A 27,941-nucleotide genomic window follows, 5' to 3' on the forward strand; every position below is an offset into this window, starting at 1 on the left:
ACCACCACCATCACCCCCGTCATGAGGGAGGAGGGAGGGAGACATTACAGTGATGCGGGGACATGCGAAAACAGAAAAGAAAGCCAGAAAGACGACACGAGACACCCATCGGTGAGCGCTTGGCCTAGCCCCCTCGTGCGCGGTCGCCTTCGATCACTCGACACGCACGCGCGACTGCCACCGCTTCTCTGTGAATCCTTGCACTCAGTCCAGCTGCATAAAGATCTCACGTTCCCGATGAATGAACTGGTGATGATTGTCGCAGAAGGGCATGGCAGCCTTGTTCTTCTCTGCCTGGGCTGTGCGCTCCGCTTGCTGTGTATGTTGCTGCCGTTTAGTGCCAGCATCATCTTCGGTGCTCTCCGCTGTCGAACCATACGTGGATAGTACATACGATGCCAACCCTTTGCGCGGCGGAACCGGTGGAAGGGGCAGACCCGTGGAGACACACGTGGGGGCGGACGCGCTCATCTCCGTGTGCAGCCGCAACGGCGGTGACGACGGTGCGGATTCGAGCAAGGCAGCCGAAGTCGCCGCGGCTAGATGGGGCGTGCGACGTTCAAGGTAGCCCACAATGGCACCGACGGTGCTGCTGCCCACGCCAGCATTAATGGCTCCCGTCTCGCACTGCCGCGTTCGTAGCTCCCGCTGCTTGCGTGTCCACAGGCTCAGGTACGGCATGGCTGGCCGAGACGGCGAATTCTTCGTGGATTCCGCAGCAGAGGTCGGTGCTGCTTCCGAACATGACGCAACGGTATTGCTGCGACCTTCAAGCATTGCTTGCGCCTTCACAGGTGCGAGTCGCCTACTCGTGGCGCTGCTTTCTTGCCCCGGCACAGGCGTACGGGAGTCGAAGAAGGCAACAGCGTCCGGTAAGTACTTCCGCCGCACCGCATCCTCTTGCCGCACCAGCGCCCGCGCATAGGCCTCGTTAAAGTCGATGAAGGCATCATGCTGCTCGACAAGCCGACGAAGACGCACAGAAAGCGCTTCGCCAGTGTGCTGCGCACTGCAGTGCAGCCGCCCTTCCTCGTCCAGTTTTCGAATGAGCTGCAGCACGGCAGTCGTGCGCGCCAGTTCCTCTCGCGAGGCGGCCGCCTCTTGCGGGTGCGTGGCGCAGAAGGCGTCGCGCTCGTCAAGGGCCGTAATCACATGCGTAGTAGCGTCGGGGCAATGCATAGTGAGGCGTTCGAGGAACGTTAGAAGGGTTGCTCGATCGCACTCTTCCAGTCGGGCCTTGTACGGAGGCGGAAGGGGTGCGAGATTGCCAACAGCTCCCTCAGGTTCCCTCTCACTCGCACCAGCCTCGCTTGCCGCCACGCGCGAGTGCGGGAGTTGCCACTGCAGTCGCAGCCGCCAGATTTTCTCGACGCCTTGTTGCGCTTTCCACAGCACATCAGCCTGCTCCACTACCTGCCGCTCCATCTGCAACATGAACGCGCTGATACAGTTCTCTTTCTTGGTGGCGAGTGAGCTGTACTCTTGCAGGATACCGTTGTCGAAGCATACCTCCGCGCTCTGCCCGATGAGTGTCTTGAGAGCTACATTCATGTTCCTCTCACTTATCTCCATCCGCTCACGCAGCTCCAGCGAGAGCTGCTGAGCGAGAGCCACAGCGCTCAGCGCTTCAATGGCCCCCTGTGCCACAGTGTCGCGAAGCACGTCGTCGGCGAGCTTTAGTCGCGTGGCTTGTGCGTCGAGCACAGACTTCTGAGCGGCGATCGTGTGCTGGTACTGCTGGTGTTGCACCTGAACGCGATTCATGAGCTGTACAAAGGCCGCACCAACCGCGTCGAGCTTCTGCTGCAGCTCGAGAACATACTGCATGCGCTCCGCTTGCAGATCGCTCAGAGCGGTGTCGTTGCGTTTCTCATCCACGCACTGCAGGTCGGCTTGGCGGGACTGCAGACGCGTCGAGGGCGAGACTGGTGAGGAGGACTGGGTGGATGGCGCCGAGCCTTCATCATCTCGGCTGCCCATCACCAGTGGCGGGCACTCTGTAGTGGACTGCGTCCCTGACCCGTTCGCCGCCTGGGTTGTGGGCGAAGTGCTGGGCGACGAACCACTGACTCTCCTCTCGTTCTCGTCGGCGCCAATGCTTTCGAGGACGCTGATGAAGACGCGGTTCAGTCGCTCTCGCTCATCGTGGTCCGCCTGCGAGATGCGAAACGCCGGTGGATGAGGATCAGAAAGCATCACATCAAGTCCACACACATCACGCACCGGGCTGCCGAGCGCGTGCATGGCTGCCGAGGCAGCGCTTCCGGCTTTAACCCCAGACTGACTCCATTCCTCAGCGCCTGCTGAACTAAGAAGCATATCCGGTTTCCCCGCGAGCACGTTGGTGTCCTTGCGGATCTGTGTGCCTACGTCGGTGACACGCTGCAGCAGCTGCTGAATTCCATTCAGGGCGCAGGAGGTTACTGTCTTGGCGTGCTGGAGCTTCTGTTGACATCTCGACTCCATCAGCTGGACGTAGCTCACTAGGCGCTGAATTTCGTGACTGTGTGGAAGGTATGACGCGTCCACGAAGCTCTGCCAGATGATTTTGCGCTCTTCCGCCGACTGGCTCTCAATGTTGTGCGCGCCGGCGCGGTGCGCTTGCAGGTACTCCTTCATGACGCGGCTGCTCATCTGCTTTGCTGACAAGTTGGCCTTCATGAAGAGACTGTGGTTGATGGAGGCCAGGGCTTCCGCAGTGATTTTGGACATCTCCATCTTAGCGCGGCCACTTCCTTTTGTGCCCCTGACGCGCACCGGGGGCAAGGAGGACGACATCTGACGCCTTCCTTTCTGCGAAGGCGTGATCATCCTGAGAGACGGCGACGCGGCGCGGGCTCGGCTGCTGCTTCTCCCGCTGAGCTGCGACTGCGAGTTGGTGTCTTTCGCCGTCGAGGACCGGGGACGACTCGCTGACGCCGACACACCAGGTTGCGGCTTTGCATTAGGCGACTGCGGTTTACTGTCCGGGTCCTCCGCCGGCGCGGTGCTGGTGTGTGTGCCTTTTGGACTACGACAATACGACGCGGACTCCATCTTCCTCCATTTCTGTTCCCACGTTTGCGCTACCGCTGAGGGAGCGAGGTGTACTATAAAGTGGTAACGGGTCCGGGGGAGGGGGGGGGGAGTAGGACCAAGGTGGGTGCTTGGACCAGTGCAGCTTTTCTCTTGGCGGGAGGGGGAGAGAGAGTGAGCAAGGCAGCTTTCCTATGGCAGAGGCGGCGAACCTTTTCGTCTTTGATAGGAGTGGGCAGAAGGACAGAGAGGCCGTATATATATATATATATACATACGTATGTATGCATATATGTATGGCACAGTAGATGGAATGCGTCGGATGGGAGACGGGGGGGGGCGCGTGCCAGATGGGAAAGCGGAAGCGGAGCAGAATGCCGAATAGGACGCGCGTGTGCACGGGTGTGTACCTTGTTTCCATCCACGAACCACGTCGTAGCTCTGGCGGCAACAGGGAGTCACCGCTCTTCGCTGACGGCTGCGCGCCACTCGGTGAAGTGTAGCTGAGAATATTGAATGCAAGAGAAGCATTCCGCAAACACCCTGCGCCTCCTTCCTTTGGCCATCATTCTCCAACCCCTCCCCCTCCCCCCCCACACACACGCACAGGGGTACGTCTCGGTGCGTGACAGACTCAGTGATCAACTCCGATGACAAACCTACATGACGGCATGCACTTTTGGTTTATTGTTTGGTTTTCCGTTTCAAAGTTTTCTCCACTGTCCAGCTTTGGGCGAGAGGGAGCGACCAAGGGTACAAAAAAAAAGGGACACGCCGCGCACTTTTACAGTGACATGTGTTTGAGACGCACCGGGGCCAAACACCGACCACCCTGTGTGGAAGCGACGCATCACAACACGCACAGACACAACACGAGCAACAACAAAAGAGAACACACACACACACAAAAAAAAAAAGAATGAGCGGCGCACATGACACAAGCGCACGGGCAGACATGCAGAGAGACCCACGCACAGGTCTGGATGACACCACAGATAAAGGGAAAGGGGAGAAGAGGATGCTAGCGGCACTGTGCGCCATCGACAGGGCACCTAGCGCTCTTAGCGGGTGGTGGTGGTGGTGGTGGAGAAATGTCACACAAAGGAGGTCTCTGACAACTTCAACTCAACGAGTCGACAGAACCAAAAAAAAAAAAAACAGAAAGAAGAAGCAAAACGAAAGCACTGCTTGAGAGGGAGCCAGTCGTGCAGACGGACATACACAGAGGGAAGAGAGACGCGCGAGCCACACAGGTGAGAGAGGAGCGAACGAACACGATCAGGCGAGCAAGCGCACACATACAGATGAGCAGACACACACCGCCGTCTCACTTGCGTTGTGTGCGCTCTTGTCCACAAGGCGGGCACTTCAAGAGAGAGAGTGGGAAGGGAGGAGAAGGGTGGAAGGGAACACTCCGTGTCACACACGTACGAGCGTGATGGAAAAGGCAGGTGGGCGGCTGTGACTGCCGCTCACGTTGTTTTCTTTACTCTTGCTAACGAAGATGGAAACGTCCACGGCCGTCAGCAGTGAGATAAACACATACGCACAGAGAGAAGACATGCCAAGGAAAGAGACGTCGAAGAAGCCTCGATCAGCAACCCATTAGTAGGTAACCGAGCCGTCCAAGTACGCACGAATACAGTAACACACACACACACACACACACACACACACACACACAGACAAGCAAACACACACGTACAGACTGTTTCTCCACGCCATACAGGAACGCATGTATGGGATGGACGGAGCATGAAGTCTGCCAGGTAAGCAGAGCACAAACAACAAAAAAGACAAAAAGACATTAGCGCATAGAGGGTCAACACACAACACAACACGCACGCCCGTGTTGTCGCCAGTGTCAGCATTTACGGAAACACCACAGAAAACAAACAATGTACGCGCTCTCTTACACACGCTCCATTTTCGTGTGAAAAACGTAACGGGCCATGCAGTACATCGATGAAAACGCACACGCGTCGCAGAGAAGATAGGCGCTCGTCGGGCGGAGGGGCGGCGATGCGATTTTCTCTGCTTCGCTGTTGATCACACATTTTTCTTTGTGTCTTTTCTTTCATGAGCGCGCCGGTGACAGAGAGAGAGAGAGGGTGACTGCGCGGCAACGCCGCGTTGCACCCGCCGAGAGCCCCTCTGCCCATTCTTGCCTTCGCCTCACATCTCGCCTCGAGTGACCGCATACAAGCTAGTACTCGCCCGCATCTTGCACGAGGCAATACAGATGCAGCGGCTTTTTGGGAGCTGGGTGGACTTTTTCATCCGGCGACACCGATTTCCTGTTTGGCGCGGCCGACTGCAGCCCTGTCGCGTCGACGCTGCGGCCGCTGACCGAGGCGTCATGCTGCCGATCCCGAGACTGATGCATCTCTGCGCCAGAGGACGAGGAGGACTTGCGCGTCGTACTGATTTCCGCGAGGGAAACGAGGTCGGAAGGGTCCATGTCATCGTGCTCGAGCATGATGGTGATGCGGGTCGAGTAGCGCGGCACCGTTGGAACCGCCCTCACCGAGTAGGGATTCCACCCCGATTCCGCGCCAGAAGCGGGCGCGGCCGATGGGCCAGGTGCGCACGTGCCGATCCACGCCTCGCGACGCGGCACGCAGCTCGCGCACACCGTCAGCAGCGGCTTCACTGTGTAGGGAGAGGTGAGGAAGCCAGGCTGCTCCGGCGCCGGCGCGTCGTCGGCCGCTTGCGTGACCACCTCACTGGTGTATACGGATGGGTCGGGCATCGGGAAAGGCGGGACCGTGTTGTCGCCGTCGTCCTCCTCCCCTTCAGCGGCGAGCCAACTGGTGCTGCTGTCGGTGTCGGAGCTGCCCAAGTCGGCGCCGCGCCGGTCTTGCGGCATGCTGCGCACAATGGCGCGCAGGACGGAGGCGATGCTCTTGCACCATCCGCTGCCCATCGCCACTGTCAAGTCTGTCTGGTGGGGATCGTGGAAGCGCACCCGCGTGATGGCGTGATAGTGGGCAGGCACCAGGTAGCGCGCTTGCGTCTCCTCAGCGCGGCGCGCCGCCTCTTTTTTCCACGCCTGCAAAGCTAGAATGCGCTCCACAGGGGAAAGAGCCGGCAGTGGCGGGGTGGGCGGCGTTAAAGTGGAGGCAGGGGCTGTAAAAGAGTTCGCCGCACGAGCACTACCACGGCGCCGTCCGCGGCCCCCGCGCGTCTTGCCTTCGCGCTGCGTGGATGCCGTCGTTTCGCCGGATGGTGCAGCTGGCGCATCGACGCTTTCGCTCTTGTCTGCATCTGTTACGGCAGGCAGCTGGAGGTGCAGTGGCGGTACCAGTTGCTCCATTTCACGCACATGGATGAAGACAGTGTTGGTAGCGAGCTGCTCAGCGCAGAGGCGCTGGCACAGCTCGAGGAACTGTTTTTCAGAAATTGCAGGAAGCGTGTGCGTGCCAGCAGCGACATGGTCACTGCCGCCACCCTCGTGCCCTGTGCTCGGCGCAGCGTTCGACTGGCTGTGGGTCGCATCTTGCCCAAGCGCTCTAACGGAGTCGTACGTCGGCGCCTGTGCGCGGTTGAGGTCCTTCACGTACATCTTTAGCGGCCCTTCGCTACGCGGAAGAGTTGTGGAGAGAAAAGACACGGAGCCGGAGACCATGATCAGCTTGGTGATGCTGCACCGCTCCGCGACACGCTGCTCCTCTGTGCGGGGGGTTGTGCCCATCATGTGCGTGTAGTAGACCGGCTGCGGTGAGCCGAAGAGAGAGGACGGCGTTAGCGCGGCGGTGTCCTCAGCATTGGCAGCGACTTTCACGGTTGGCTCCAAGCCAGCGGCAGCACTGCTAGCGGCGTCCGAGGGTAAGAATGAACCAGTCGATCTACGCCTCCCGGGCTTCTTTCCCCGAGACGACGAGGCGGCGACGATGATACCGTCCTCACCAGCGACGAGGGGTGATGCCGGCGGATCAAGTGGCGCTATGGTGGTCGCGGCATCGTCGGGACCCTTGCGTGACGAGACCGTGGAGGGGGAGGAGACCGAGTTGGCCAATGGTGTGCTTGGGCAACGTGTCGCACTGGTGGCAGCTGTTTCCTGCTTTCTACGTCCTCGCTTGACCGCCTTCGGCCTGCCCGCGGCGCCTTGTCCTGAAACGTGACGCGGCACAGACGATGCAGTGTGGGTCTCAGCTTCCACGACGGCCTCCGACGATGACGCGGCGAGCGGCAGGGACGCTGCCGCCGTAACGGTATCTAGCTCAGGCTCCACAACAGCTTCAGCAGCACCATAGTCCGCCACTGCCTTCTGCCGTGGTTGCTTGCGGCTTGCCTGACCGCTCGTGCGCGACGATGCTGCAGAAGCGCCGGTGTTGGTGGGCTGGTGTTGTTTGAGAAGGAGAGCCGTCGTGCCGTAGCCACGGCGACCACCCTGTTCTATTAGAAAGCCCCGGAAGATGGACGACGAGCCCCAGCCCAGAGCGTGGGCGCGTGTGAGTCTATGAAAAGAGTAAATGCCCCGTGACTGCGCCATGGGAGAGGCGCCGACACCAACACCAAAGTCGACAACTGCGTGGTGGCAGATAAGCGAGCGCATGAGCACGTGACAGCGCTGATGCGGCTCAGAGAGAGAGAGAGAGAACCGAACTAAAGGAAAAAAAACGTGGTGTTTTAGGGAGGGAATGAGTAGACGAAGACGACAAGTCGCCTGATCCGTCTACAGGGAATAACAACGACGACGGCAACGACCACGGCGAAGAGGGGGAGGGAGGAGAAACAATCAGACACAACAAGGTGGGACAAAGAAAGGAGCGAAAAACGGACGCGGCAGTGGGGCCGAAGGACACCCACATGCACGCACGCACAAAACAAAAACAGAGGCGCTTGTATGTGCGGTGGGCAGCTGAAAATGGGGCAACACCCACCGTCACTCACATGCACTTCGCCTGCTGATGCGAGTGCGTCTGGTGGTGACGGGAGAGCCGTGGGGAGAGAGAGCGGCTCTAAACAAAAATGAACAAGCAAAAACAAAGGAGGAAGCACGACAAAGAAATGGTTGTATGAGTGGTCTATGTGTATGTAACAAGGGAGGAGGCGGAGGAAGACAGGAGAAGGCTGGCACGACCAAGAGACGAAAGAGGGCACACAGAGAAACACAAACCAAAACAACACACACACACACACACACACACACGCAACAACAACAACAACAAAAACAGCAATGGTACTGCACACGAGCACGCGCAGACGTGCACACCAGGAAAAAAAAAACAACAACCAACCAACCAACCAACCAAACAAAAACGCCGACCGGGAATAGCAAACAAACGGAGCGAAACGCGCGAGATCGACGAGGACGTCGGTTCCTTGACAGTAGACGAACAACAAAAACAAAACAAAACAACCCCCCCAAAAAAAAACAAACAAACAACAAATACGAAGAAAAGGTGAGGCGAACGGCGTGACGTACACGAGGCAAACAAACAGCAACAGCAACAGCAGGTGGTATGTCGTAGCCAAATATGCGAAAACACGAGAAAAACACTTGCCGCGTTTTGTGTGCGGGGTTAGCTCCTCGGGATCGATGAACTAACAAAACCCAAACAACGAACGCAACAAACACAACCACCGCTGGATCTGATGACAGATTTAAGGGTGAGGAGGAGGCAAGCGGCAAGAGGCAAGAAAAAAAAATGGAGAGGGCGAAGAGACTGGTCTCAGACAAAGAAGAATGGGAGGCACCACAGAGAGGCGCAAGCCCAGGTCGTGGCAGCACAAGGGCTAAAATGCTGAAAAGGCAATGAGGTGACACTGCGTAAGTGAGCAGCAACGCTGTGGGGCAGGCGAAGCGTTCAAAACTGTGACCTGCTCGAACAGAGAGAAAGAGATCTAGGTAGACGCCTGTTGTTCCGCTACCTCGAATGCGTCTTCTCCTTGTGTTCTTTGACTCTATGAAAGAAAGGGCACTGCTGCTTGCATGTTTGAGAGTATGTGAGGGCGCGCATGTGCATGGCGATGCGAATACGGTCGGCAGAGCCGACGTGCAAAAGGAGGGTGAGGCGAAAAGAGAAGAGGAGGATGGGCGGAGAAGGAGGGCGGGTGAGTGGGCGAGCACAGGGAGAACGCAAAGCAAGCATGAGCATCAACATCAGCCACATCAAAGTCGTCATAGCCTCATTTCCTGTCGCGCTAGTGGATCGCCGTTGTCGTTTCGCTGTGGCGCGCGGTATCGTTGCGGAGAGGTAGAGAAGGTGTCCCGCAGCCCTGACGCTTGAGGACACTAGCGTAACGTGCGGCTTGCCTCTTCTTCGTTTGATTGGATGCTACCCTTTTGAATGCGGCGCTGCTGCAAGCGCAGCACGTCTGCATGAGCTTTAAAGCAATCGTTGCCGTTAAACACCGGATACCTTGCATGTATGTGAAGGCCGTACGGCCGCAGTCGGGAAGAGTCAGGAACAGCCCTCATGAGCATCGTGAGGGGGTGCAGGTGGGGAAGCAAAGCGCCGGTGGGAGAGGGTGCCTCGACACGAAAAGAAAGGCATATCCACACAGGGGAAACAGCGCCGCCGCCGACGCCTTGGACGAAGAGAGGGAGAGAGAGAGAGAGAGAGATGTCGGGCGGCGAGGAGACAGTCCGAAAGAAAATCCACTAGTGTGAAGAGGGCCACACACAAAAGAAAGTCCCACGGGAAACACGCGGTGGTGGTGGTGGTGGTGGCGGCGCATAGGCGGCGAGGGAACGGGAGAGATAGAGTGAGAAAGAGAGATGAGGGGGGAACAGTGACGCAGAGAGCACGCACGCAAACAAGTCGGCAGGACTACCTGAAAAGAGGCGTTTAGGACCGGTGAGAGAAATAAAGTGGGGGATGGGTGGGAGTGGCGGTGAAGAGGGACGAAGACAGGCAGAGAGTTGCGGGTAGCACGCAGCTACTCGGTATCGATATCGAGCAGTGGTGCACGCGGCAGAGACCGCTGTAGCCTCGCCTTTTCGCTCCGCATTTGCTCTATACTTGCCTCGAAGGCACGACAGCTGGATATGAAGGCCGGCAGCGCCGCGGTGGCTGCGACGGCGTCGTCACGGTGGAAGAAGAGGTGCGACTGTAGCTGTGCAGCGCTGATCACGTGCGGTGGGAATTCGCGACCGAAAGCCTCCACCATGTCCTCGGTTGCCTTTGGGAAGAACTTGCGATACATGCGCTGCGACTGGTTCACATCCAGCAGCCCGACTTCGATCTTGACATCTGCTCGGCCGGGCCGGATCAGCGCCGCGTCTAGCCGCTCCACGTGATTCGTTGTCATGAAGACCAAGCGGCCCTCCTGGGCACCGACACCGTCGAGCGCGTTAAGAAGGCCGCTCATGGTAACGTTGCACTCGTTACTGAAGGCGCGGTCGATGTCCTCCAGCAGCACAATCGTGTCCACGCGAGCCTCGTTCAGCAGCGAGGTCAGCGACTCGTCGTTGAGGTTGCGGTTCGACAAGTTAAGGAGCGAGATGGAGAGGCGCAGCTCACCGGCCAGCGCCATGACAAAGCTCGTCTTGCCGCACCCCGGGGGGCCGTGCAGAAGATACCCGCGGCGGTAAGGTACGCCCAGCTGCCTGTAAAACGAGCTCGAGTTGAGAAACTTCTTGACATCAGCGAGGATGAACTCCGACATGCCCTCCGGCAGCACAACCGATTGAATGGCGCGCCGCGAACGCGGCCGGGATTGACGAGTCCAGCTACTCCCACCATTCATGTACACCACCGTATGATCGCTGTCCTCTTGCTCGGCAAACTGCTGCGCATCCTTCACAATCTTCTGCAGCACCATGGCACTCGTACCGATGGTGGTGAACTCCAATGTTTCGAAAATGTCATCGCTGTAGCCGGGGCTGACGTTGTCGCGGCGCCGCCGCGTCAGCGTCAGCGGGCGGCCCTCGTAGAAGAAGTAGTGCCGTTGATTCGGGCAAGGGCCAAAGAGGCACTCCGCCCGCGTGCGGTCGCTCGACGAGTGGTCGAAGGATGCTGTTCGGGTCAGCACCGACATCTGCTGCACCTTAAACGATTTCTGGTGCGACAACCAGCGCAGCATCCACTCGTAGGCGCTGTCACGGTTCGACACCTCCAGCGAGACGACGAACTTGCGCCGCATGAGGGCTTGAAACATTACCGATGCTTGGCGACCAAAGGCGCCACCAACCGTGAGCACCCATAACCCAGCACCAGCGCTGAAGTACGGATTGCTGAGCAGCGGCCCGATCGTACGCGCAAGGACGCTGTTGGAGCTGTCCCACCCTGCCGGCAGAAGTCCAGCGAGGTCGATCGGCGGCGGTGACACACCGCTCATGCTCGCTTGACTGAGATGCGCATCTGCGGCGGTGGCGGCCGGTGCGGCTTCAGTGGCGCTGCCGCTGCCTCTCGAGAACATTCTTCAGATCTATCTTCGAGACGTCGAATAGTTTGCGAAAGCAAGAGACAAAGAAAAGCCGGCAGCAACAGAGGAGTGCGTGTCAGACACGGGGAGAGCGCGTGGGAAGGGAAAGGGGGGGGGGTGGCGTGAAAAAGTGCAGGGCATGATGCGGCAGGCCGCGCGTGAGAGCGTGCGGGGTGCTGAGGCGCCCCGAAACAGCTTCGCCCTCACGGGAAACCGCGGGAGAGGGAGGTGTTGTTGTTGCAGTGCTTGTTGTACGGCTTTGGTGCTCACTGTCACGTGAAGGTCCTCACGCAAGCGTGGCTGTGTGCACGGGGTGTGGTGTGGCTTTGACGGAGGTTTCTTCCTCGCGTTTTTCTCTTACTGCCCTCAGCATCGACCGTCTGTCCACCTTGGAGGCTTTGCGGTGCAGCACGCCGTTGCGCCGGCGGTGTGGGGGCTCGTCTTCGGGGTAAGATCGGCTCCTGTGGATCACACAGCTGCGGTTGCCTGGGCAGGGTACCCAGCCTCCAAGTTGCGGATGCGCCGAAGCAGCCGCTCCATCTGACCGAGCAGGCGGTGGGCGGGGGTGGAAGACGCAGAACTCGATCCGAGCGTCGCACAGTCATCGTAACCGCGCACATGAGCGCCACTATGTGACTGTCGCAGCTGCGGAGGTGAGGAGTGAGGTGACTCGACAAGGGCGGCGCTGCGGGGCGACCGCAGTGCACACTGAGCGTCACGTGCGGTGAATAGCGGAGTCGCCGTGCGCGATCGCCGCGATGCTGGGCTTTCTGCATCGCTGCCGCTCAGGTTACTGTGCCAGTGCTGGCCGGGGGTGCTGGAGGGCGGTGGTGTCCTCGGACGTGTTGTTCTGCGTGGGGCCGCTGAGGTGGAATACGGGGGCTCTGAGAACACAGGTCGGGGTGGTGGCGTCGATCGCGACCCGGTAGATGCGGCTCGCACACACGCATCCCGAGAGAAGAGAGGCCGCTGTTGCAGTTGCGTCGCCAGCAATTGTCTCTGCAGAGCAAGGGCGCGTCTTCGAGGCGGAACGGCGAGCTGCTTACAGAGAATGACTCGCGGGCCGCCATGTGGTGCAGAGAGGGCGGCCGCACGACCTTCGTCATCCCTGCTACCACGCCATGTGCTTGTTGGTTCATGGCGAGCTGCTGCCGCCGCCGCGGTGCTCTGGCGCACGGAAGTTGCGCTGCTGCGGCAAGCTGGGAGCCTCTTCGGCGATCGCGCGGATACCGCAGAGCGTGTCGGCACGCGGCGGGCATACTCCAGGCGACCTCGTCGCGAGCGGCCAGGAAGCACCGGTGGAGACGCGGCAGAGCTCGGAGGGGGTGGTAGCGGTAGCGTGGTGGCCGGATCGGCGAAGTTCTCGCAGTCTTCCGTGTCGACATCTGCCTCTGAATGGTGTCCGACACCGGTGCGTCCCGCGATGCTGAACACCGCCTCATGCCCTCTGCCGCTTCCCATCCCCGCGGCGCCGTAGGCGGCGACGGGCAGGCCGCGCCGTCGGTCCAGGTGGTACCGCCGCAGCACAAAGCCGTGCGCACGCCAGTGGTAAAAAGTGCGGGCGAGTCGGTTGAGCCGCAAAAGACGATCTGCATCTGCGTCCATTAACGCTTCGAGAAGTCCCCGACGGCCTGCAGCGTGCTGCGCAGCTCTTCGGCGCCACGTACGCAGGATTCTTCTCCCGCACAGCTGCTCGCTGACCTTTAGCGCCAGTTCCTCTTGCGCCTGCCTCACAATGAAGCACACTTGCATGCGTTGCTGCCACTGGAGAAACAAGGGACGGAGAACGTGGCGGCATTGCTGCCGCGCCACGCAGGTCCGAATGTGTGTCTCGCGCCGCCATCGTTGCACCCACCGCGCGAAGCAGACTTCAGCCAGTCGTGCCACTCGAAACGCGCGAAGCCGGTGCTCTTGCTCTCGCTGCAGCTGCCGTGCCAGCCACCGCGATCGCCAAGTCTTCCACGCTTGCCGAACCAGAGTGGTGCGCGGCTGTCGTGATTCGATGAAGCTTCTCAATCGTGTGGCGATCGCGCATTGCAGCGCCCACCGCTGCAGGGCGCGTTTCAGAACGACGATGTTGCACTGCGACGTGGCGACGCGGGACTTCTGCCGGCGAACACAGGCATCCCTCATGAGCAACAGAGTTGCGGCGCCATGTTTTAGGCCGCGGTGACGATCGGCGACGCACTCCTGGCGGCGCTCCTGCCACCGTGTCCAGGCCTGCCACTTCACTCGGCGTGCTCCAATCAGCTGCTGCTGGATGGCGCGCTGGGCTTGTGCGAAGCGGGTACTACATTTCCAGGCCCGGAGTACGCGATGCCCTGCTGTGGAGATGCGGAACCGCCGCACCAGGGCAGCCGTCTTCCAGCGCTGCAGAAGCGCGCGAAAGTACTGGAGCGCCTTCTGTTCCGTGTAGACGTCGCAACGCGCGACGTCGCGCATTTCCTTGTCACGCTGCACGATCGCCCCTCGGCGACGCCTCCACTGAGCCCAGCACCGCGCTCTCGTCGACTCCCGCCGCTGTATCCGCATAAGGCGGACTGCCAGAGACTCGTACAAGCGGCGATCACGCCAATGTAAAAATGCCTGTCGAAGGACGGTGTTTTCGCGCCTCTGCGCCATGAAGCGGGCCAGCTCTTCCTGCTTCGCTTCTCGGGCGGAGAGGGCGGGCGCAGAGCTTGCTGTAAGGTTGGATGCGGCGGGGAAGTGGCTTGCATCTGCTGAAGGGCCACGCTTCGAGGACGAGGTCGAGGCTGGGGTGCTGGTAGCTAAAGCGTCCTCAGCGCCGCCTCGCACCTGCTGCGGGGGAGTCTTTCGTTGACGCGCAGGTTGGTTCTGGCCACACTCCTCATTCCGGCTGCTTGTGTGCTCCTCGACACCCGTGTTGCGTGAAGGCAATTCTTGCATTGTCAGCTCGCCACGCAATACGCTGTCGAGTCGGCGTGTATTTGACGCACTTGCGGCGGCGTCTGCGCGGCCGGTGTACGCGAACACTTCTGCAGCTGGTAAGCTTGTACGCTGAGTGTCCTGACTCGGGATCGATGGAGGCGGCGCTGTATCGTCTGCGATCGTCGATACGTCGGCAGCCAGCACCTCTCTGAAGCTCCATGCTGGAGGCTCCCCATTACCCCCGCTATCGACCTTGTCGATGCGCGGCGTTCCTGCCATTGTCTGCGTGGCGATCGTGTGCGACAACGGAGCCGTTTCCAAGGCATCGCCGGGCACTGAAGGCGATGACAGCACCCCTTCCACCACCTTTCGCACCCCAGCGTAAAGCGGCGTTCTTGTCTGCGGAAGGGGACTGAAGGAGTCAGCTGCCATTGCCGGCGAGTGCGGATCTTCCACTGGAGCAGACGCCGCTGCGTGGGAGAGATGTGCTACCACCCGCAAGCCGCGCCGCGCCCGCCACCGCTCCAGCGAGCTTCTTAGAAGAGAGGTGCGGTGCCACCTCTTGCTCTGCTCCTCCAACGCAACCTGCGCACACCAACGAGGCAGGTCATTCAGAAGCCAGCGATGAGCACATCCACTTTCAAGGGCGTCCGCAACGCGAGAAAGGTGCCACGGCGCTGATGCGAAGGCTCGGCTGCGCTCCTTTCCATTCGGCAAGAAGGGAAAGTAGAGCGGCAGAGGATCGGCGACGAAGACCGTGCGCTGGTGCGCCGCGGACATCGAGGCATCACGTAGAGCTCCGTCAGCAGCACTACGAACAGGGGGCCAGCTTCCCAAACCAACGTCGCGACAGTCTGTGGCGGTCTGTTCTACCTCTGCCACACTCAACGCTCGCGACGGCAGCGTCGACACCAGGGAGGAGGGAAAGTGGGGGCTAAGTGAGAACAGCAGCCATTCGGTGAACTGGACGAGAGCCGTCGCACACCATCCAGGCTCGCGCGTGCACAACTCCTCGGCGGCCCGGGCTTGCGCGAGTAGCTGCGGTGCCTGTGCCAGAGCTGAATGTCCTTCTACCCAGACACCCTGCACGAGGAACGCAGCCGTCCACGTTGAGCAGCGCAACAGATGTGCCGCCGTGAGGAGGCCGTAGAGGGAGGCGTGGGTGATGCATCCCCGGGCTTCAGTGGAGGAGGACAACACGCGCAACTGTTCCCCGCTTCCTTGGCTTTGCGGTCTGGCGGGGGTGCCGTCATGCGAAGACGTGTGCTGAAAGAGCGACGAGCTCCGGACGTGACACTGAGGCGCGAAGTGGTGCACAGCTTCCACGGGGGAGCGCCAGCGTTCACTCATGGCCGTTCGACAGCAACGTAACTCATTTCCTAGCTCCCCCACTCCAGACTGCGAGAGCGTGAAGAGAGCAAAAACGACGCGGATGGCTTCCGCGCAGACGGCCTGGTAAACCACGGCGCACGCCTCCGGGTGCGCCGTTACCAGCTCCTTGGTGGTTGAGATGGTAAGGTCGGATTCGTCTACTCGCGAGCTCATTCTATGCGTTTGTCTCCATCTGTGGGTGTGTCTATGGGCAACGATGCCTCCTTCGTCGGAGCACGATGGTGAGAGTCGGCTGTCTACTGAGGTCCGCGTTTTCGAGTTTGGCGCCAGACCGTGTTATTGGAGGCACATATGTACCCTCCTCCCTGCTTTTTATGACGCTGCGGATGTGCACGTAGCCCCTCCCTCCGCCCATGAAGCTGCCTGCGCGTCGCCGGTCGTGGTTGAGATGGGGGACGGAAGAAAAAGTGTCGGGAAGGGGTAGTGCGGCCGTGAGCGCGCGCACACGCCGAAGATAAACCAGACAAGCGAGAGCAGGCGAAGAGGCCGGCAGCACGGCGGCGTCTTTTCATCTGCTGTCTCACTCGCTCACTGGCGCTCACGGACACACACGCACACACACAAGGGATTGACCATTACACGAGAATTGGAGAGGAGAAGCGAGCACCAGGCGTAAGAGGCTTTCGGCAAATCATTGTAAGTCGAGTACCATCGTTGCATTGGTGATGCTATGGTTCGCGATCGATGGCCGGCTGAAGCCGTTCGACATACGCTCGAGCACGCTCACGCACATGTCACAGCTGTACAGCAGCGTCGTAGTTGACACTTGTGTTCGCGTGTGTCTTTCTGGGGGCAGTTCGAGCAGCGTCACTGTTCACACCGTCAACGCATAGGAAGATGTAGAAGCTGGATCCTTTTCTTGCTACATAGAGAGAGAGGCTCTTGCGGGAGCATGATCACAAGTGGAAAGGCAACAGGGAAGGGAAAGCACGATGGGGCGCCGGAGCGGCGAGAGACTCAGCAGTGGCACCCGCGCAGGCGCTCGCAGAGGTGGTGGGAATGACATAGAATGAGGAGAGACAAGAAAAACACAAACGCGCGTTCAGCACAACCAAATACTGTCCACCGTAGGAAAGAGAGGGGAGCGAGGAGCGGGGGGGGGAGTGTACGTGCGCAGAAGCGAGCGACGAAGTGCAAACAACGCGCGGCACCGCGAACAGCCGCATGTGGGCGCACGTGTCCTGTGCCCGTGTCTGTGTATGACGGGAAGCGTCACGCAGCTAGTGGAATCAAAGAGAGGAAGGAGATCAACGATCGCCACTGCCCCCACGGCGTGACCGCAAGGCAACGCGGCGCCACAACGCACCAGATGGCACAGATACTTCAGTCCCGCAACTCTCGCCAAGACACATTCTCACAGACACGCACAGGGAACAAAAAAAAAAGTGCGGGTGCTCTCCTCAGCCAAAGAAAGGGCCGAACAAAGCCATGGACACTGAGCCACGAGAGGCCCCAACACCAATCAGGCGCTTCTTGCGCGCGCACGCTCTGCAAGCGTGCGCATCCGCTTCATCGTGCTGGTGCACGTGCGACTGTGCACCTCTGCCCGATGTTCCCGCCTCAAGTGATGAAGATGCCCACGGTCGCGTCGAGTGCGTCATGGCTGATGGCGACGCACTTCGAAACCACTTCGCCGCTGGTGCGCGCGCGTGGCATGGCCAGCGCGGAGGCGGCCCCGTCTTCCGTGGTCAAGCCGCTCTCCACGCAGTAGAACCTTGTGGGCCTCTTCAAGAGAAGGATCTCCTCGCTCCATACCTTCTCTGCCAGCAGCATCTCCTGCGGGGTTAGAAGGGTGTCCGTGGTCAGCGTGCGCTGGAGCTCTACTTTCTTCCTGGACTCCGCAGATGCCTCTTCAGCGTCAGCCGTTGTCACGGCATCCACCTCTGCCCACTTCTGTAAGCCGTACACGAGCAGATCTTCGATGATGTTCATTATGGCGCTGTCGAAGACGTCGTCGCCTGACTGTGTGTGCAGGTGGTGGCGAGGTATGTTGGCAATGCGACTGAGAACGCACGCTTTGTAGCGTTCTAGCGGCGTCGCAGAGCAAGGCGGTGGCGTGCTGTTACCACGAGTCAATGTAGCGCTTGCCGACTCCGAGGACGGCGCGGTACCGAGGTGTTGCTCCAGGGTGCGTTCCAGCACCATGCGATCCAGGTACTCGTCTTTCAAGTACATGGCCGTGCTCACGACGCGCGCAACAAGATCTGGCATGGTAACAGGAGCAGTCGCAGCACCAGCGGTGCCGGCATTGGACGGTGCTTGTGACGGTAATACGCTTGCCACCCCGCTCTCCCGCTGTTGCTGCTGTGGGGTGGGTGGCGAGTGGGCAGAAGAGGCAGGCGAGGGTGCGCTCCGGTTCAAGTGCTGCCCCACAGGGGTGCTGGCGCCGGCTGAGCTTGCTGGCGTAGGCTGCGGGGCTGGAGATCGTGGCAGGGAAGGCGTCGGCATACCAGTCACGCTGCTCTTCGGGGAGGCTGTCAACGAAAGCTGAATTGGCGACTTCGGCGGAACCGCAGCGACGCGGCTCCGTGTCGCTGGGGTAACCGGCGGAGAGGCGCTAGAGGCCGGCAACGGCCGCGAGTGGCCGGCAGCCACAGGCGCGACAGTTGCGCCTACCGCCGCACCGGTGGGCGGGGGGATTTGCGACGACTCCATCTCATCTGCAGCCGCGCCAAAGATGCGCTCGCGATGCAGCAGCACCAACCGTGGAAACCACTGCAGCGGAAGGCCGTATTCGCGAACAAGGTGCTCGGCGATGTCGATTCGGTTCGTTTCGATCAAGTACTCGACCATCTCCGCGCGGAGGCGAAGCTGCTGATGAGTGAAGCGGAGGTTTTCGGGTTGCAGAAGGTGCGGAGTCGATGGCGGGCAGACCTGCTGGAGAAGGTGAGCTGCATCGTCGCTTGTGTTCTTGGTGACAGACGACGAGGAGCCCGCGGTCAGCCGCTCGTTTGTGGCGTTGCGAGTGCCACGAGACGCGCCGCCTGGGCGATGCTCCAGAGACTCCGCGTCTGCCGCCAGCAGCGGCGTCTGCTGCAGGTACGACGGCACCTCATCGAGCAGCAGTTCCTGCAGGCGCGTCAGATACGGCTTGTACTTCTGCTTCACGCTTTCAAGGCGCGTGGCAACCTTCTTCAAGGAGGCCCCGGCTGCCGCAGCGTTTGGCGTGTCTGCCTCTCGTTTCTGAAGTGCGGTCACCGCAGAACGCACAGGCTGCAGCTCCTTCTGAAGTTTCTGCACCTCTCGCAGCAGATCTGCCATTTCCTGACGAGCAGCCGCCATCTTGTCAATGCGCGTCTTGATCCAGGGTGCCACGGGAGCGATAGACACGTTCGCTAGTGCGTATGCTGGCGCACACAACACAAGCAACGAAATGGCAGAAACTAACGAGTACAGAAGCAGATAGTGATGCGATGAAGCAAGAAAAGGAGATATGGGGAGGGTATGGGCTATGATTAGCTGTGCCTCGTCTCCCTCTGTGCTCGATGAGACACAGAGCTCGCGCGTGTATGTGTCGGTCTGTGTGCGTGTGTGTGTGTGTGTGTGTGTGTGTGCTGAGGACGCTCCTGGTTTTAGTTTTGAGAGGGAGGAGCGAAAAAAAGGGAAAGTAGGCGTCGTTGATGATGAAGGTTGAAGGAGGAAGCTCTGCCGCTGTTCGCGCATCTCATGTTCCCCGCTCAGGGTGGTGCCCTCGCAGTGCTCGCCTCTCTCTGTGCATCACTCCCCGAACCAGCAACGCTGCCCGTTGAAGGCACGTAAAGGCGCCTGCTGCGGCGCTCTGAAGAGGAGCGTCCGCCCGAGCTTGAGAGCGAGCGAAAGAGGTGTAGCGAGAGACAAACTGCCTCGGGGTAGCGAGTTCAAGAAGGCTCTTTCAGCACCGGTGCCTTGCCTCGCGGGTCACACCAGTTCTGCATCCTACCGTGTTTCTGAGCGCATGCACAAGTGCGTGTGGGTGTACGTTGAAGACCAAAGGTGGACTCTATGTAGACGCTTTACTACGTTATAACGAGAGAGAGAGAGAATGGCCAACCAGCCCCACTGCCGAGACAGCAATAATATAACACACACACACACACACTTTATGTACGAAACAAAGTAGTGCACCGCGAGGGGGTGAGGGTACATTCCGCTGCCGTCCTTGGCTCTCTGCCCGCTCTTCTCTTTTGCGTCCAACCGCTGGAATCCCCCATCGCGGCTGCTCAGCCTTGACTGACAAAAGGCAAAGTAGAGTGTTCAGCATGCCAAGCCACAAAACACAAACCACGGCGATGTAGGGTAATCTTCACCATAGACCAAACACACACACACACAGACACCCGCTTACACAGATGATCCCCTACCTACGGTATCACCACGGGTGAGGCACGCCCTCTACGCGTGCTTTCGCACGATACACATTGCCCCATTCGTTGCCCGAAGCGCGTTGGCGATCGCGATCTTCACCTGCCGCACTTCGTTTTCGACGTTCAGCACGTCCTTCCACTGCAGTGGCGCACTGTGTATGCCAGCAGGGTCCAAGTCACCGCCCACGACCGTGCCCCGGACATCGTGCGCCGTTGCCGAGTCGTACAGCCGAGTCCATTCACCCTCATATGCGCCACCGCGCTCCGGCAGCAGCTCCCAGAGCGTAATGTCCGGGTCGAGCTTCTCTCCATCTGCCGTGACGGGCAGCAGGAGGGTCTGGGTGTTGCTCGCAGCCGACACCGCACAGGGACGAGCACTCGCGTCATTCTGTCCCTGCGCATGTGGGGGACGGGAAGAGGACCCGTCGAGGTCGAACGCCACCGTCGCGTTCGGGTCCTGTCCAGTTCCTCCACTGTGACTTGCCGCGGTTGAGGAAAGTGGGCCGCCGGAATGCGACTCGTGTCGAGCAGACAACGCCGGGGCGAGCTCCGCCGCAGCTGAGGACTGCGGCCCCGTCTCAGTGTCGCGCCCGCCCAAGCGGCCATCAGCTGCAGGCAGCAATCCCGGCGTCAATGGCACGTTGAAGGCGGCGGAGATGCCGCCCCCACCATGTGCTGTTGCCGGCGGAGAGGATGGCGCGTTGGAAGGTGTAGGCGACACGGCCGCTCTCTGATCTGCAGTGCTCGCAGCGCCGCTGGCGTTGGCAACGCGCGCGCTGTTGCTCAGCGTGTGCGGTCCAGCAGAAGCAGCACCAATGGCCCAGGCGTTCGCGCCCACCCGACTCGCGCGGAGTCCGCCGCGGTAGTCGGTGTTGAATTCGCGCAGCTGATACACGGCTTCTTGTGCCTGCCTCAGGGTGTCGGCGAACTCGCCGAGCGGGAGCTCGGATAGATAGCGCACAAAATCTTCCGGCAGGTTGTTGGGGTATGACGACTGCTTCTGCGATGGCACTGCGGATGTCAGAGGAAGGACAAAGGAGTGCAGCAGGCAGACCATGGCGTGCAGCGCGTACAAGTAGCACTCAAGGCGGAACTCTCGCACCGCCGAGGTGCTTGTCTGCACTAGGGACTGAGCGACGTGACGGACGATTTTTGCGACGAGTTGCCGCTTCCCAGCAGAATGGCGGAGCATCGGCGTGCTGTCGGCGTAGGGGATGAAGACGCCGGCATCCTCGCTGCTGCGCTGTCCGTACTCTGTGTTAAGCAACAGATGGGCAAGATTGCGCACCGTCAGCGCGACGACATCGCGCCCACGTTCGGCTGCAGAGACGGCGTGCGCTGCAGCGGTGCCAGTTGCCTCGGCCAACTTTGCCAGAGCACCCTTCATATCCTCTCTGCCGTTGTCGTCGTTTCGATCTGAAACCGCTGCTCCTGCCGCGGCTGGCGAGGCCACGGATGCGCCTGCAGCGGCACCACCCAAGCCGCCCTCCCCGTTGTCGACGCCTGCGAAGCCGTACAGCTCTGTCGGACCGCGGCGCCATACGTCGTCGCTGCTCAGCATACTCAGCAACTCGGTCAGCGCCATGCCATCAACGAGACTGCGGCAGTCTACCGCCAGCACAGAGCACGAGAGGGCGCGCAGGCAGTCAGAGAGCTCCGCGCACAGCGTCAGGTGCGACGCGCTGAGACGCGCCGATCCAGCAATGGTGCTGCTGATGGCCGCGGGAGCGATGAAGACGTGGTCGATCAGCTGCCGGTTGTCACGGATGAACTTCTGCACGTCGTACAAGAGCGGCGCCGCGTCGCCGAGGGAGGAGAGGAGCAGGTTCACCCACCGCACCACACCCAGCAAAAGGTGCTGCAGCACCTCCTTGTTCTGCTCCACGAGCGACCTCCTCGGGACTTCGTCGAAGGAGGGATTCGCCTGAGAGTAGCCCAATACCACCAGCGTACTGTACTGCCACACCCGCATCGAGAGGCACGAGTGGAGCAGGTTGCTGTGCAGCACCTGCGAGCTGTGGCTGAGGGAGATGACGGAGACGACGTCAAAGGCGCTGCGTAGGTGCCACAGCAGTGTGCCCACTTGCGCGCCATTGCCGGCGAAAAAGTTACACACTGCATGGTCGGCGCTCTCGAGAAGCGCCGTTGCGCACCGCAACGCCCACTTGCCGAGGCCATCACCGCTTCCGGGGTCCGGGTTGCAGAATTCGTCGCGAATCGGTGCCGAGGCCTGCAGCAGTGCAACCAGAAGCGCCACCGCCTGCTGCGCCTGCGACGGGAGTGCGGCCGCGCCGCTGTCGCTACCATTCGCCGGCGCAGCGCCGTTGACGCCATTGTGTCTCTGCACGGCGGCCGCGTTCGCACTGCGGCAGCTCTCACCGCGCCCGCCGGCACTCGAGCCGCTGTTGCTACAGATGTCTGTGCACACCACGTCAAGCAGCGCCCTCTGAAAACGCCACACAGCCACGTCGTCAAGGTTGACACCGGATGTCTCGGCGAGGCACAGAAGGCTGAGGTACAACTCTGCCCGTATCGTCGAGATGCGAGTTCCCCAATGCACAAGCGCGCGCACCAACGGCTCCAACAGCACGGTTGCACCAGTCACCCCCAGCCTACTCCAAGGCGTGCGCGTGGTAGTCTGCTCACCCGCCACCGAAACAGACTCTGCACCGCTGCGCTCTGCTCCGCGCTGCTGCAGCAGCGTCTGTGCCAGCTGTGAACGGTTTGCGGCGCTAAAGAAGTTACTGAGCTCGCCCGCGTGGGTGGCGAACGGCTTGCCGATACCAACACTCGCGCTTCCCACCGTCGCTCCACCTTGACCACTCCGATGTTGACGCGTGACGTGGCGGCTTTCGTCGCGCGGCCGGCGCTTCCCGATTATGACCTCTCTCTCCCCGCCACAGCCATGGCCGGGCACTGTCGCGACCGTCATGGGCTGGGCTGACACGCGTGGTACGGTACGACGCTCATACCTGCCATGTAGATGCGACGTCGCGCGTGCCGCATCACGCGGTGCACAACTGCCTCCCTGCACTCCAGGATAGTCCCCGCTGCACTGGTTGTACCAGGCCGCCTCCGCTTCTGCGTTTTGCGGCACCGTGAGCGACAGCGCCACCGACGCGCAGACCGTCTGCCGGAGGTGCGCCATGACGGTGGACAGACAGTGGCACAGACGAACCGCCACTTGCTCCTGGGCTGCTGCGGTAAGCCGCGTCGTGGCGTCCAGCCCTCGTAGAATGCACAAGGCAAACGAGCGCAGTCGCGACACCGACAGGCCCTTCACGACAGAGCAGGACACACTCACCAGCTGGCACCAGCCCTCCACAAAGCTGACACCTGCTGCGTAGGAGAAAAAACAGTCGTTCGCGGCAATGAAAGGGCGCAGCCGGTCGCGCAGCTCAGACATGGTCATGGGTGGCTTGTTTGTGCGGGCCTGCTCCGCCTGGATTGCGCTATAAAGGCTCGTCATGTCATACTGCACGACGCCGTCCGTCGCAGCGGGCACCAGGTGGCTGAGCCCTCCAGCGACAGCGGGCAGCTTCTCTGGGAAGGTTGGCAGCACTTGGAGCGCCTGCGGCAGCCAACTCGTAATGTCAACGGCGGCGTCGCGAGACATGACTGCCACATCCCCGTTCCACTGACGATCCTTGTCCTCGTCTGTGTCGCGTTTGGACAGTACGCTCGCATGTGTGTCGCTGTCGTAGCCGTCTACCTCGTGGAGACTCCGAACACCGCTGTCCTCTATGGCGGTGTATTCGCAGTCGCTCGGCGCGGCGGCGCCACCGTCCGCCAAGGCGCCGTTGCTGTTGCCAACGGAGTGGAGGAGCGACAGCAGCACCTCGACCGCGATGGACGTGATGGTCGTGCTTTGCGCAAGCCGCAGACTCTCTGGGGCTGTGCGATACGTGTAGCACGCCTCCAGTGCCAGGAGTTTGAGCACGTACGCGTACTTGCTGAGTGCCACCGGGGTGCACTGACTGGCTCGGTAGTGCTGCAGTCGCAGGAACAGCGTCTGGCAAACCGACTCCAGAAACGGACGAATGACAAGGGAGCCGTAGAGGCGGTTGGCGCGCAGGAGGTAAAGCAGCTTCACGTACTTGACGGCCAGTGCCGGATGGGCGCGCTCGACCTCGCAGTCGCAGGCACCCTCAACGACGGAGGTAAGGAGGGTGGTGCGCCACCACCGAGGCTCGCCGGCAGTGCCGTCCCCGTCGGCCGTGCCGCCATGCGTGGATACCGCGTGCGCGGCTGCGGAGACGGATGGCTGTCCCCACCGGCCGCGGCGAGAGAACTCCTCACCATAAAAGCCGCCCATCCACGCGGTCAGAGACGGCTCCGTCACGTCTGCGTGCTGCATGAGAAGGTCAAGCAGAAGCGACTTGGTCTCCGTAAGCAGCGCGGCCGACCACCCGGGGACGAGCTCTAACGGTTCAAAGTCGAGCTGCGCCAGTTCTGGCGGCGCCTGGACCACCACTGGCGCAGTGTTCAGCGGATGCAGGAGCTGTGTAAAGGAGTCCAGGACTGTGGTGTACTTGTGAGTGAGCCCGGCCCAGTAATGTGCCGCCTGGTTGGCCGTTTCAAAGGGGAACAGCACTAAGAGCTGCAGGGTGGTCTTCGTCATGACGGTGTCGTGCAGCGAGCACAAGCCCAGCACGCGCACGGCGAGATCAGTGTTGAGAGTGGTGCGGTTGTCAAACAGTAGAAGCTCGATCGTCTGTTCCCGCGCTGCCTGGATCGCCGTGATGAGCAGCCGCATTGCCTGGCGCACGGAAGCGCGGTGGTGACTGAGCAGCTCGTACGGCGCATCGCTTGCGTCAAGAATTACCTTCAGCACCTCGCCCACCACGTCCGTCGGGGCCTTGTTGATGGCCATGATGGTGGCGAAAGGCAGCACCGCCGTGCGCGCGCTCTCGTTGCTACGGAAGCGCACGAGCAGCGCCTGCCGCAGCGCCGCAGACGCCAGCGCCATCACCGTGTACCGCTCATGCGGCCGCGCAAACATGCGTTTCAGCACGCCGCGCAGTATTTCATGCGAGATGAAGTGTGTGACTGTGTTGTACACCGGCAGCGCGGCCATGGACGGCTGGTCGTGCTGGAACAGAGCCGTGACAAGGTTGAGAAAGCCAATGGTGATGTCGTAGGTGCCTTGCGTGCATTCGCACTGGCAGTGCCCGATGATGGAAAGCGCCTCCTCGTGTGCCGCCGGCTCGCGCTGTCCGGTGGCGGACGCGGACGACGACGCGGCGAAGCGTTCGTACGCGGCGAGGCGGGCGCTACCGCCGCCTGCGTGCGTATGCTGTTGTGTGCACACCGATGACTGCTGCAGCAGGCGGCGCTGCTCCAGAAATGACCAGACGAGCTGCGCGTCCGCCGCGTTTGTGATGAGGGCCGAGATGAGTGACAGTGTGCTGCCCAGCATCAACTGACTCTGCTGCGGTGCCGAGAGGAACGTCAGGGCGAGCGCGAGGTTCATGTGAGCGCTTACGATGGGCCGCAGCGTAGGGTGGCCAAATAGCTGGCGCAGCAGGAGAAAGAAGCTGGCGATGTAGTGGCGCTGACACTTGTGCGCGTAGGCACGGGTGAACTGCCGGTGCAACGCGCGCGGCACCCCGTTCACGCCTGGCGCTGTCGACAACAACGTGTACATGTCGTCACCATCGGCGGCACCACTTGTCACAGACCCGGCAGAGGACTTCTGCGCTGCTGCTGCCAACGCCGTGGCTGAGGCTGCGCCGCCGTCGCTCCCCACCGCCCCGGGAGCGCCAATCACGCCACTGTTCAAGCCAGCGCACTCGAGTGTCTGACTCACCAAGCTGTGCCACTGCATCTCGCCACACTCCGTCTGCGCATCCGTGAGGAGCACGACAACTCGCTGCGTGTACTGCGGGTTTCGGCCGATCATTGCCATCACCTCTAGAAACTTGGTCATCAACTTCAGCGTGTAGTTCTCCCACACCGCACCGAAGCCGCCGATCGCGCTGCTGCTGCCGCCACCGCCGGCGCCCACGGCGGCCGAGGTCGCGCTGCTGCGCTGCGTGGCGAAGACTTGCCGCATGTGCTTCACGAAATTCTTGAAGATGAAGAAGGTCGCCGCACAATCGGAGTCTAGGTCAGGGTTCAGCACCTCTGGTGGCAGGTGCTGCAGGCAAATCGCGAGTGCCTCGAGCAGGTGGGCCATCTCGGAGGTGAACGGCTCCCCGACCACCTCACCAGCAGCCCCGGTACGTGTCACCTTCAGCAGCCGCGCTTCCTCGCCGTTCGTCTCCTCTGGGCGGCCGTGCTGCACTGCGCCGCGTTGCTGGTAGCCGTAGTACGCCTCCAGCGCCGCCGCGCTTCCACCGCGGTTAACGGCACTGCCGCTGCGCACGAACGAGGGCAGGCGTGGAAGCTCCTCGAGCTGCTCGCAATAGCGCCGGTGTGTGGCGACTTCCAGCTCCGAGAGATGTCGGAGCAGCGGCAGCATCTCATCAAAGAGATAGGACATCATCTCGTACGGAGCAATATAGAGAAGGCCAATAGGGATGGACAGGGTGCGGGGAACCGGTGCCAGCTTCACCATACGCTTCGTAACCTTCCCGCGATGAACCGCAACGCTCGCCGGGGTCTCGGCCGCGTGAGGCGACGACAGCGATGCCATGCGCGCGCCGAGGAAGGCGTCCAGAGCCTTGTCGTAGCCTTGCTCACTCCCTTTGGCGCGGAGGAGGCAGCCCTCTGCCAAGGTCAATATGCTCAGATAGCTATCGACGAGAACCTGCCACGTGTACGCGGCCGCTGAAGCGGACGAGGCGGCGCGGCTGCCACCACTGCCCGCAAGCAGCCGCTCTCCTCCACCGCGGCGGCGGGCATCCGTCAGCGCGTCGCGGTAGAGACCTCCGCCAACGCCGGTACTCGGCGGCTGCACACTTTCGCGGAGCTTGCCACGCAGTGCCGCGACAGTGGCCTCAATGGATGCGGCTACACTGGACTGAATCAGCTCATTCAGACGCAGCTCTCCCGTGGAGGAGCGCAGCTTCTTCCACACGGCGGCCATGTTCACTATGGAAAAGACGCATAACCAGATGAGGGTGTTGAGGCAGCACGTGTCGACGTTGTCGCTGAAGGCTGACAGCGACACGACTCGGTTCTGCAACGAGTTCTTCAGGAGCACGTACAGCGCATCCATCAGGTCCAGCGCCTCCTTCACCACACTCGTTGTCAACTGAAAGTGACGCGACAAGACATACAGGCACTGCGCAGCGAGCAGCAGCGGACTTTTGTCTGGCCGCTTACACCGGTTGTCAATGAAGAGACTGGACGACGACGCCTCGCTATCGCCGGCCTGGTTGTTCGCCGTGATGCTCGTTTTTAGGAAGGAGATGAGATTGCTTGCGGCAGACACTGCCACCGTCGCCACCGCCGCGTGCAAGCCCTTCACCTCCTCTACGCTCTCTGTCCACTGTGATGAGGCTGGGTTGTCCACCGGCGGGGCTTCGCTATTGTTGTAGCCGCTGTCGCACAGCAGCAGCGTCTGCAGGAACTCTGAGGCTTGCTCCACCTGCAGACGCCGTTGCTCTTGCTGCTGCTTGGGCTCGCCTGCGCGCGCCAAGGTTGAGTAGGCCGCGCTGGCCGCCGCAGCTGGGGCAGCACTGGTGATGGAAAAGCCAGCAAGCGTGGCTTGCGGCGCCACGGCGGTTTGCCACTGCGCGCCTGTGTGCAGAGCTGTTGTAATTGCCTGAGGCACTATAGCTGGCGCTGTTGCAGGGCCCAGTGCGGCAGCGGGTGGTGCTACGGTCACCTCCATTGGAGCGCTGAAGCGCTTCTTGACCTCGTGAGTGAAGGCATCGCTGACCACCCCGTCTCGGCAGACCTTAGCGAGGAGCGCCATATAGGGCGGGATAGCCGGTGGTGCCGTTGTTATCGGCGCTGGCGCCGACGCGGCCGCAGCTG

General features: G+C 61.1%; 6 protein-coding genes across 6 annotated transcripts; all 6 read right to left on the minus strand.

The window, feature by feature from the left end:
- Positions 1-204: 204 nt before the first annotated feature.
- LMJF_34_1310 (conserved hypothetical protein) lies at positions 205-2,778 on the minus strand (the record flags this gene model as incomplete). Its single annotated transcript, XM_001686175.1, has 1 exon — positions 205-2,778. One exon carries the CDS (start codon positions 2,776-2,778, stop codon positions 205-207), a length of 2,574 nt encoding a protein of 857 aa, XP_001686227.1.
- A 2,443-nt stretch (positions 2,779-5,221) lies between these two features.
- Positions 5,222-7,573, minus strand: LMJF_34_1320 (conserved hypothetical protein; the record flags this gene model as incomplete). Its single annotated transcript, XM_001686176.1, has 1 exon — positions 5,222-7,573. The coding sequence occupies one exon, from the start codon at positions 7,571-7,573 to the stop codon at positions 5,222-5,224; it is 2,352 nt and encodes a 783-aa protein (XP_001686228.1).
- A 2,330-nt stretch (positions 7,574-9,903) lies between these two features.
- On the minus strand, positions 9,904-11,124 carry LMJF_34_1330 (conserved hypothetical protein; the record flags this gene model as incomplete). Its single annotated transcript, XM_001686177.1, has 1 exon — positions 9,904-11,124. One exon carries the CDS (start codon positions 11,122-11,124, stop codon positions 9,904-9,906), a length of 1,221 nt encoding a protein of 406 aa, XP_001686229.1.
- Positions 11,125-11,859: 735 nt separating this feature from the next.
- Positions 11,860-15,825, minus strand: LMJF_34_1340 (conserved hypothetical protein; the record flags this gene model as incomplete). Its single annotated transcript, XM_001686178.1, has 1 exon — positions 11,860-15,825. The coding sequence occupies one exon, from the start codon at positions 15,823-15,825 to the stop codon at positions 11,860-11,862; it is 3,966 nt and encodes a 1,321-aa protein (XP_001686230.1).
- Positions 15,826-17,232: 1,407 nt separating this feature from the next.
- Positions 17,233-18,954, minus strand: LMJF_34_1350 (conserved hypothetical protein; the record flags this gene model as incomplete). The annotated part of the gene is made up of 1 exon (XM_001686179.1): positions 17,233-18,954. One exon carries the CDS (start codon positions 18,952-18,954, stop codon positions 17,233-17,235), a length of 1,722 nt encoding a protein of 573 aa, XP_001686231.1.
- Positions 18,955-20,043: 1,089 nt separating this feature from the next.
- Positions 20,044-27,879, minus strand: LMJF_34_1360 (conserved hypothetical protein; the record flags this gene model as incomplete). Its single annotated transcript, XM_001686180.1, has 1 exon — positions 20,044-27,879. The coding sequence occupies one exon, from the start codon at positions 27,877-27,879 to the stop codon at positions 20,044-20,046; it is 7,836 nt and encodes a 2,611-aa protein (XP_001686232.1).
- Positions 27,880-27,941: the final 62 nt, after the last annotated feature.

Source organism: Leishmania major, chromosome 34, assembly GCF_000002725.2.
Source record: "Leishmania major strain Friedlin complete genome, chromosome 34".
In the NCBI taxonomy this organism is placed as follows: domain Eukaryota; phylum Euglenozoa; class Kinetoplastea; order Trypanosomatida; family Trypanosomatidae; genus Leishmania; species Leishmania major.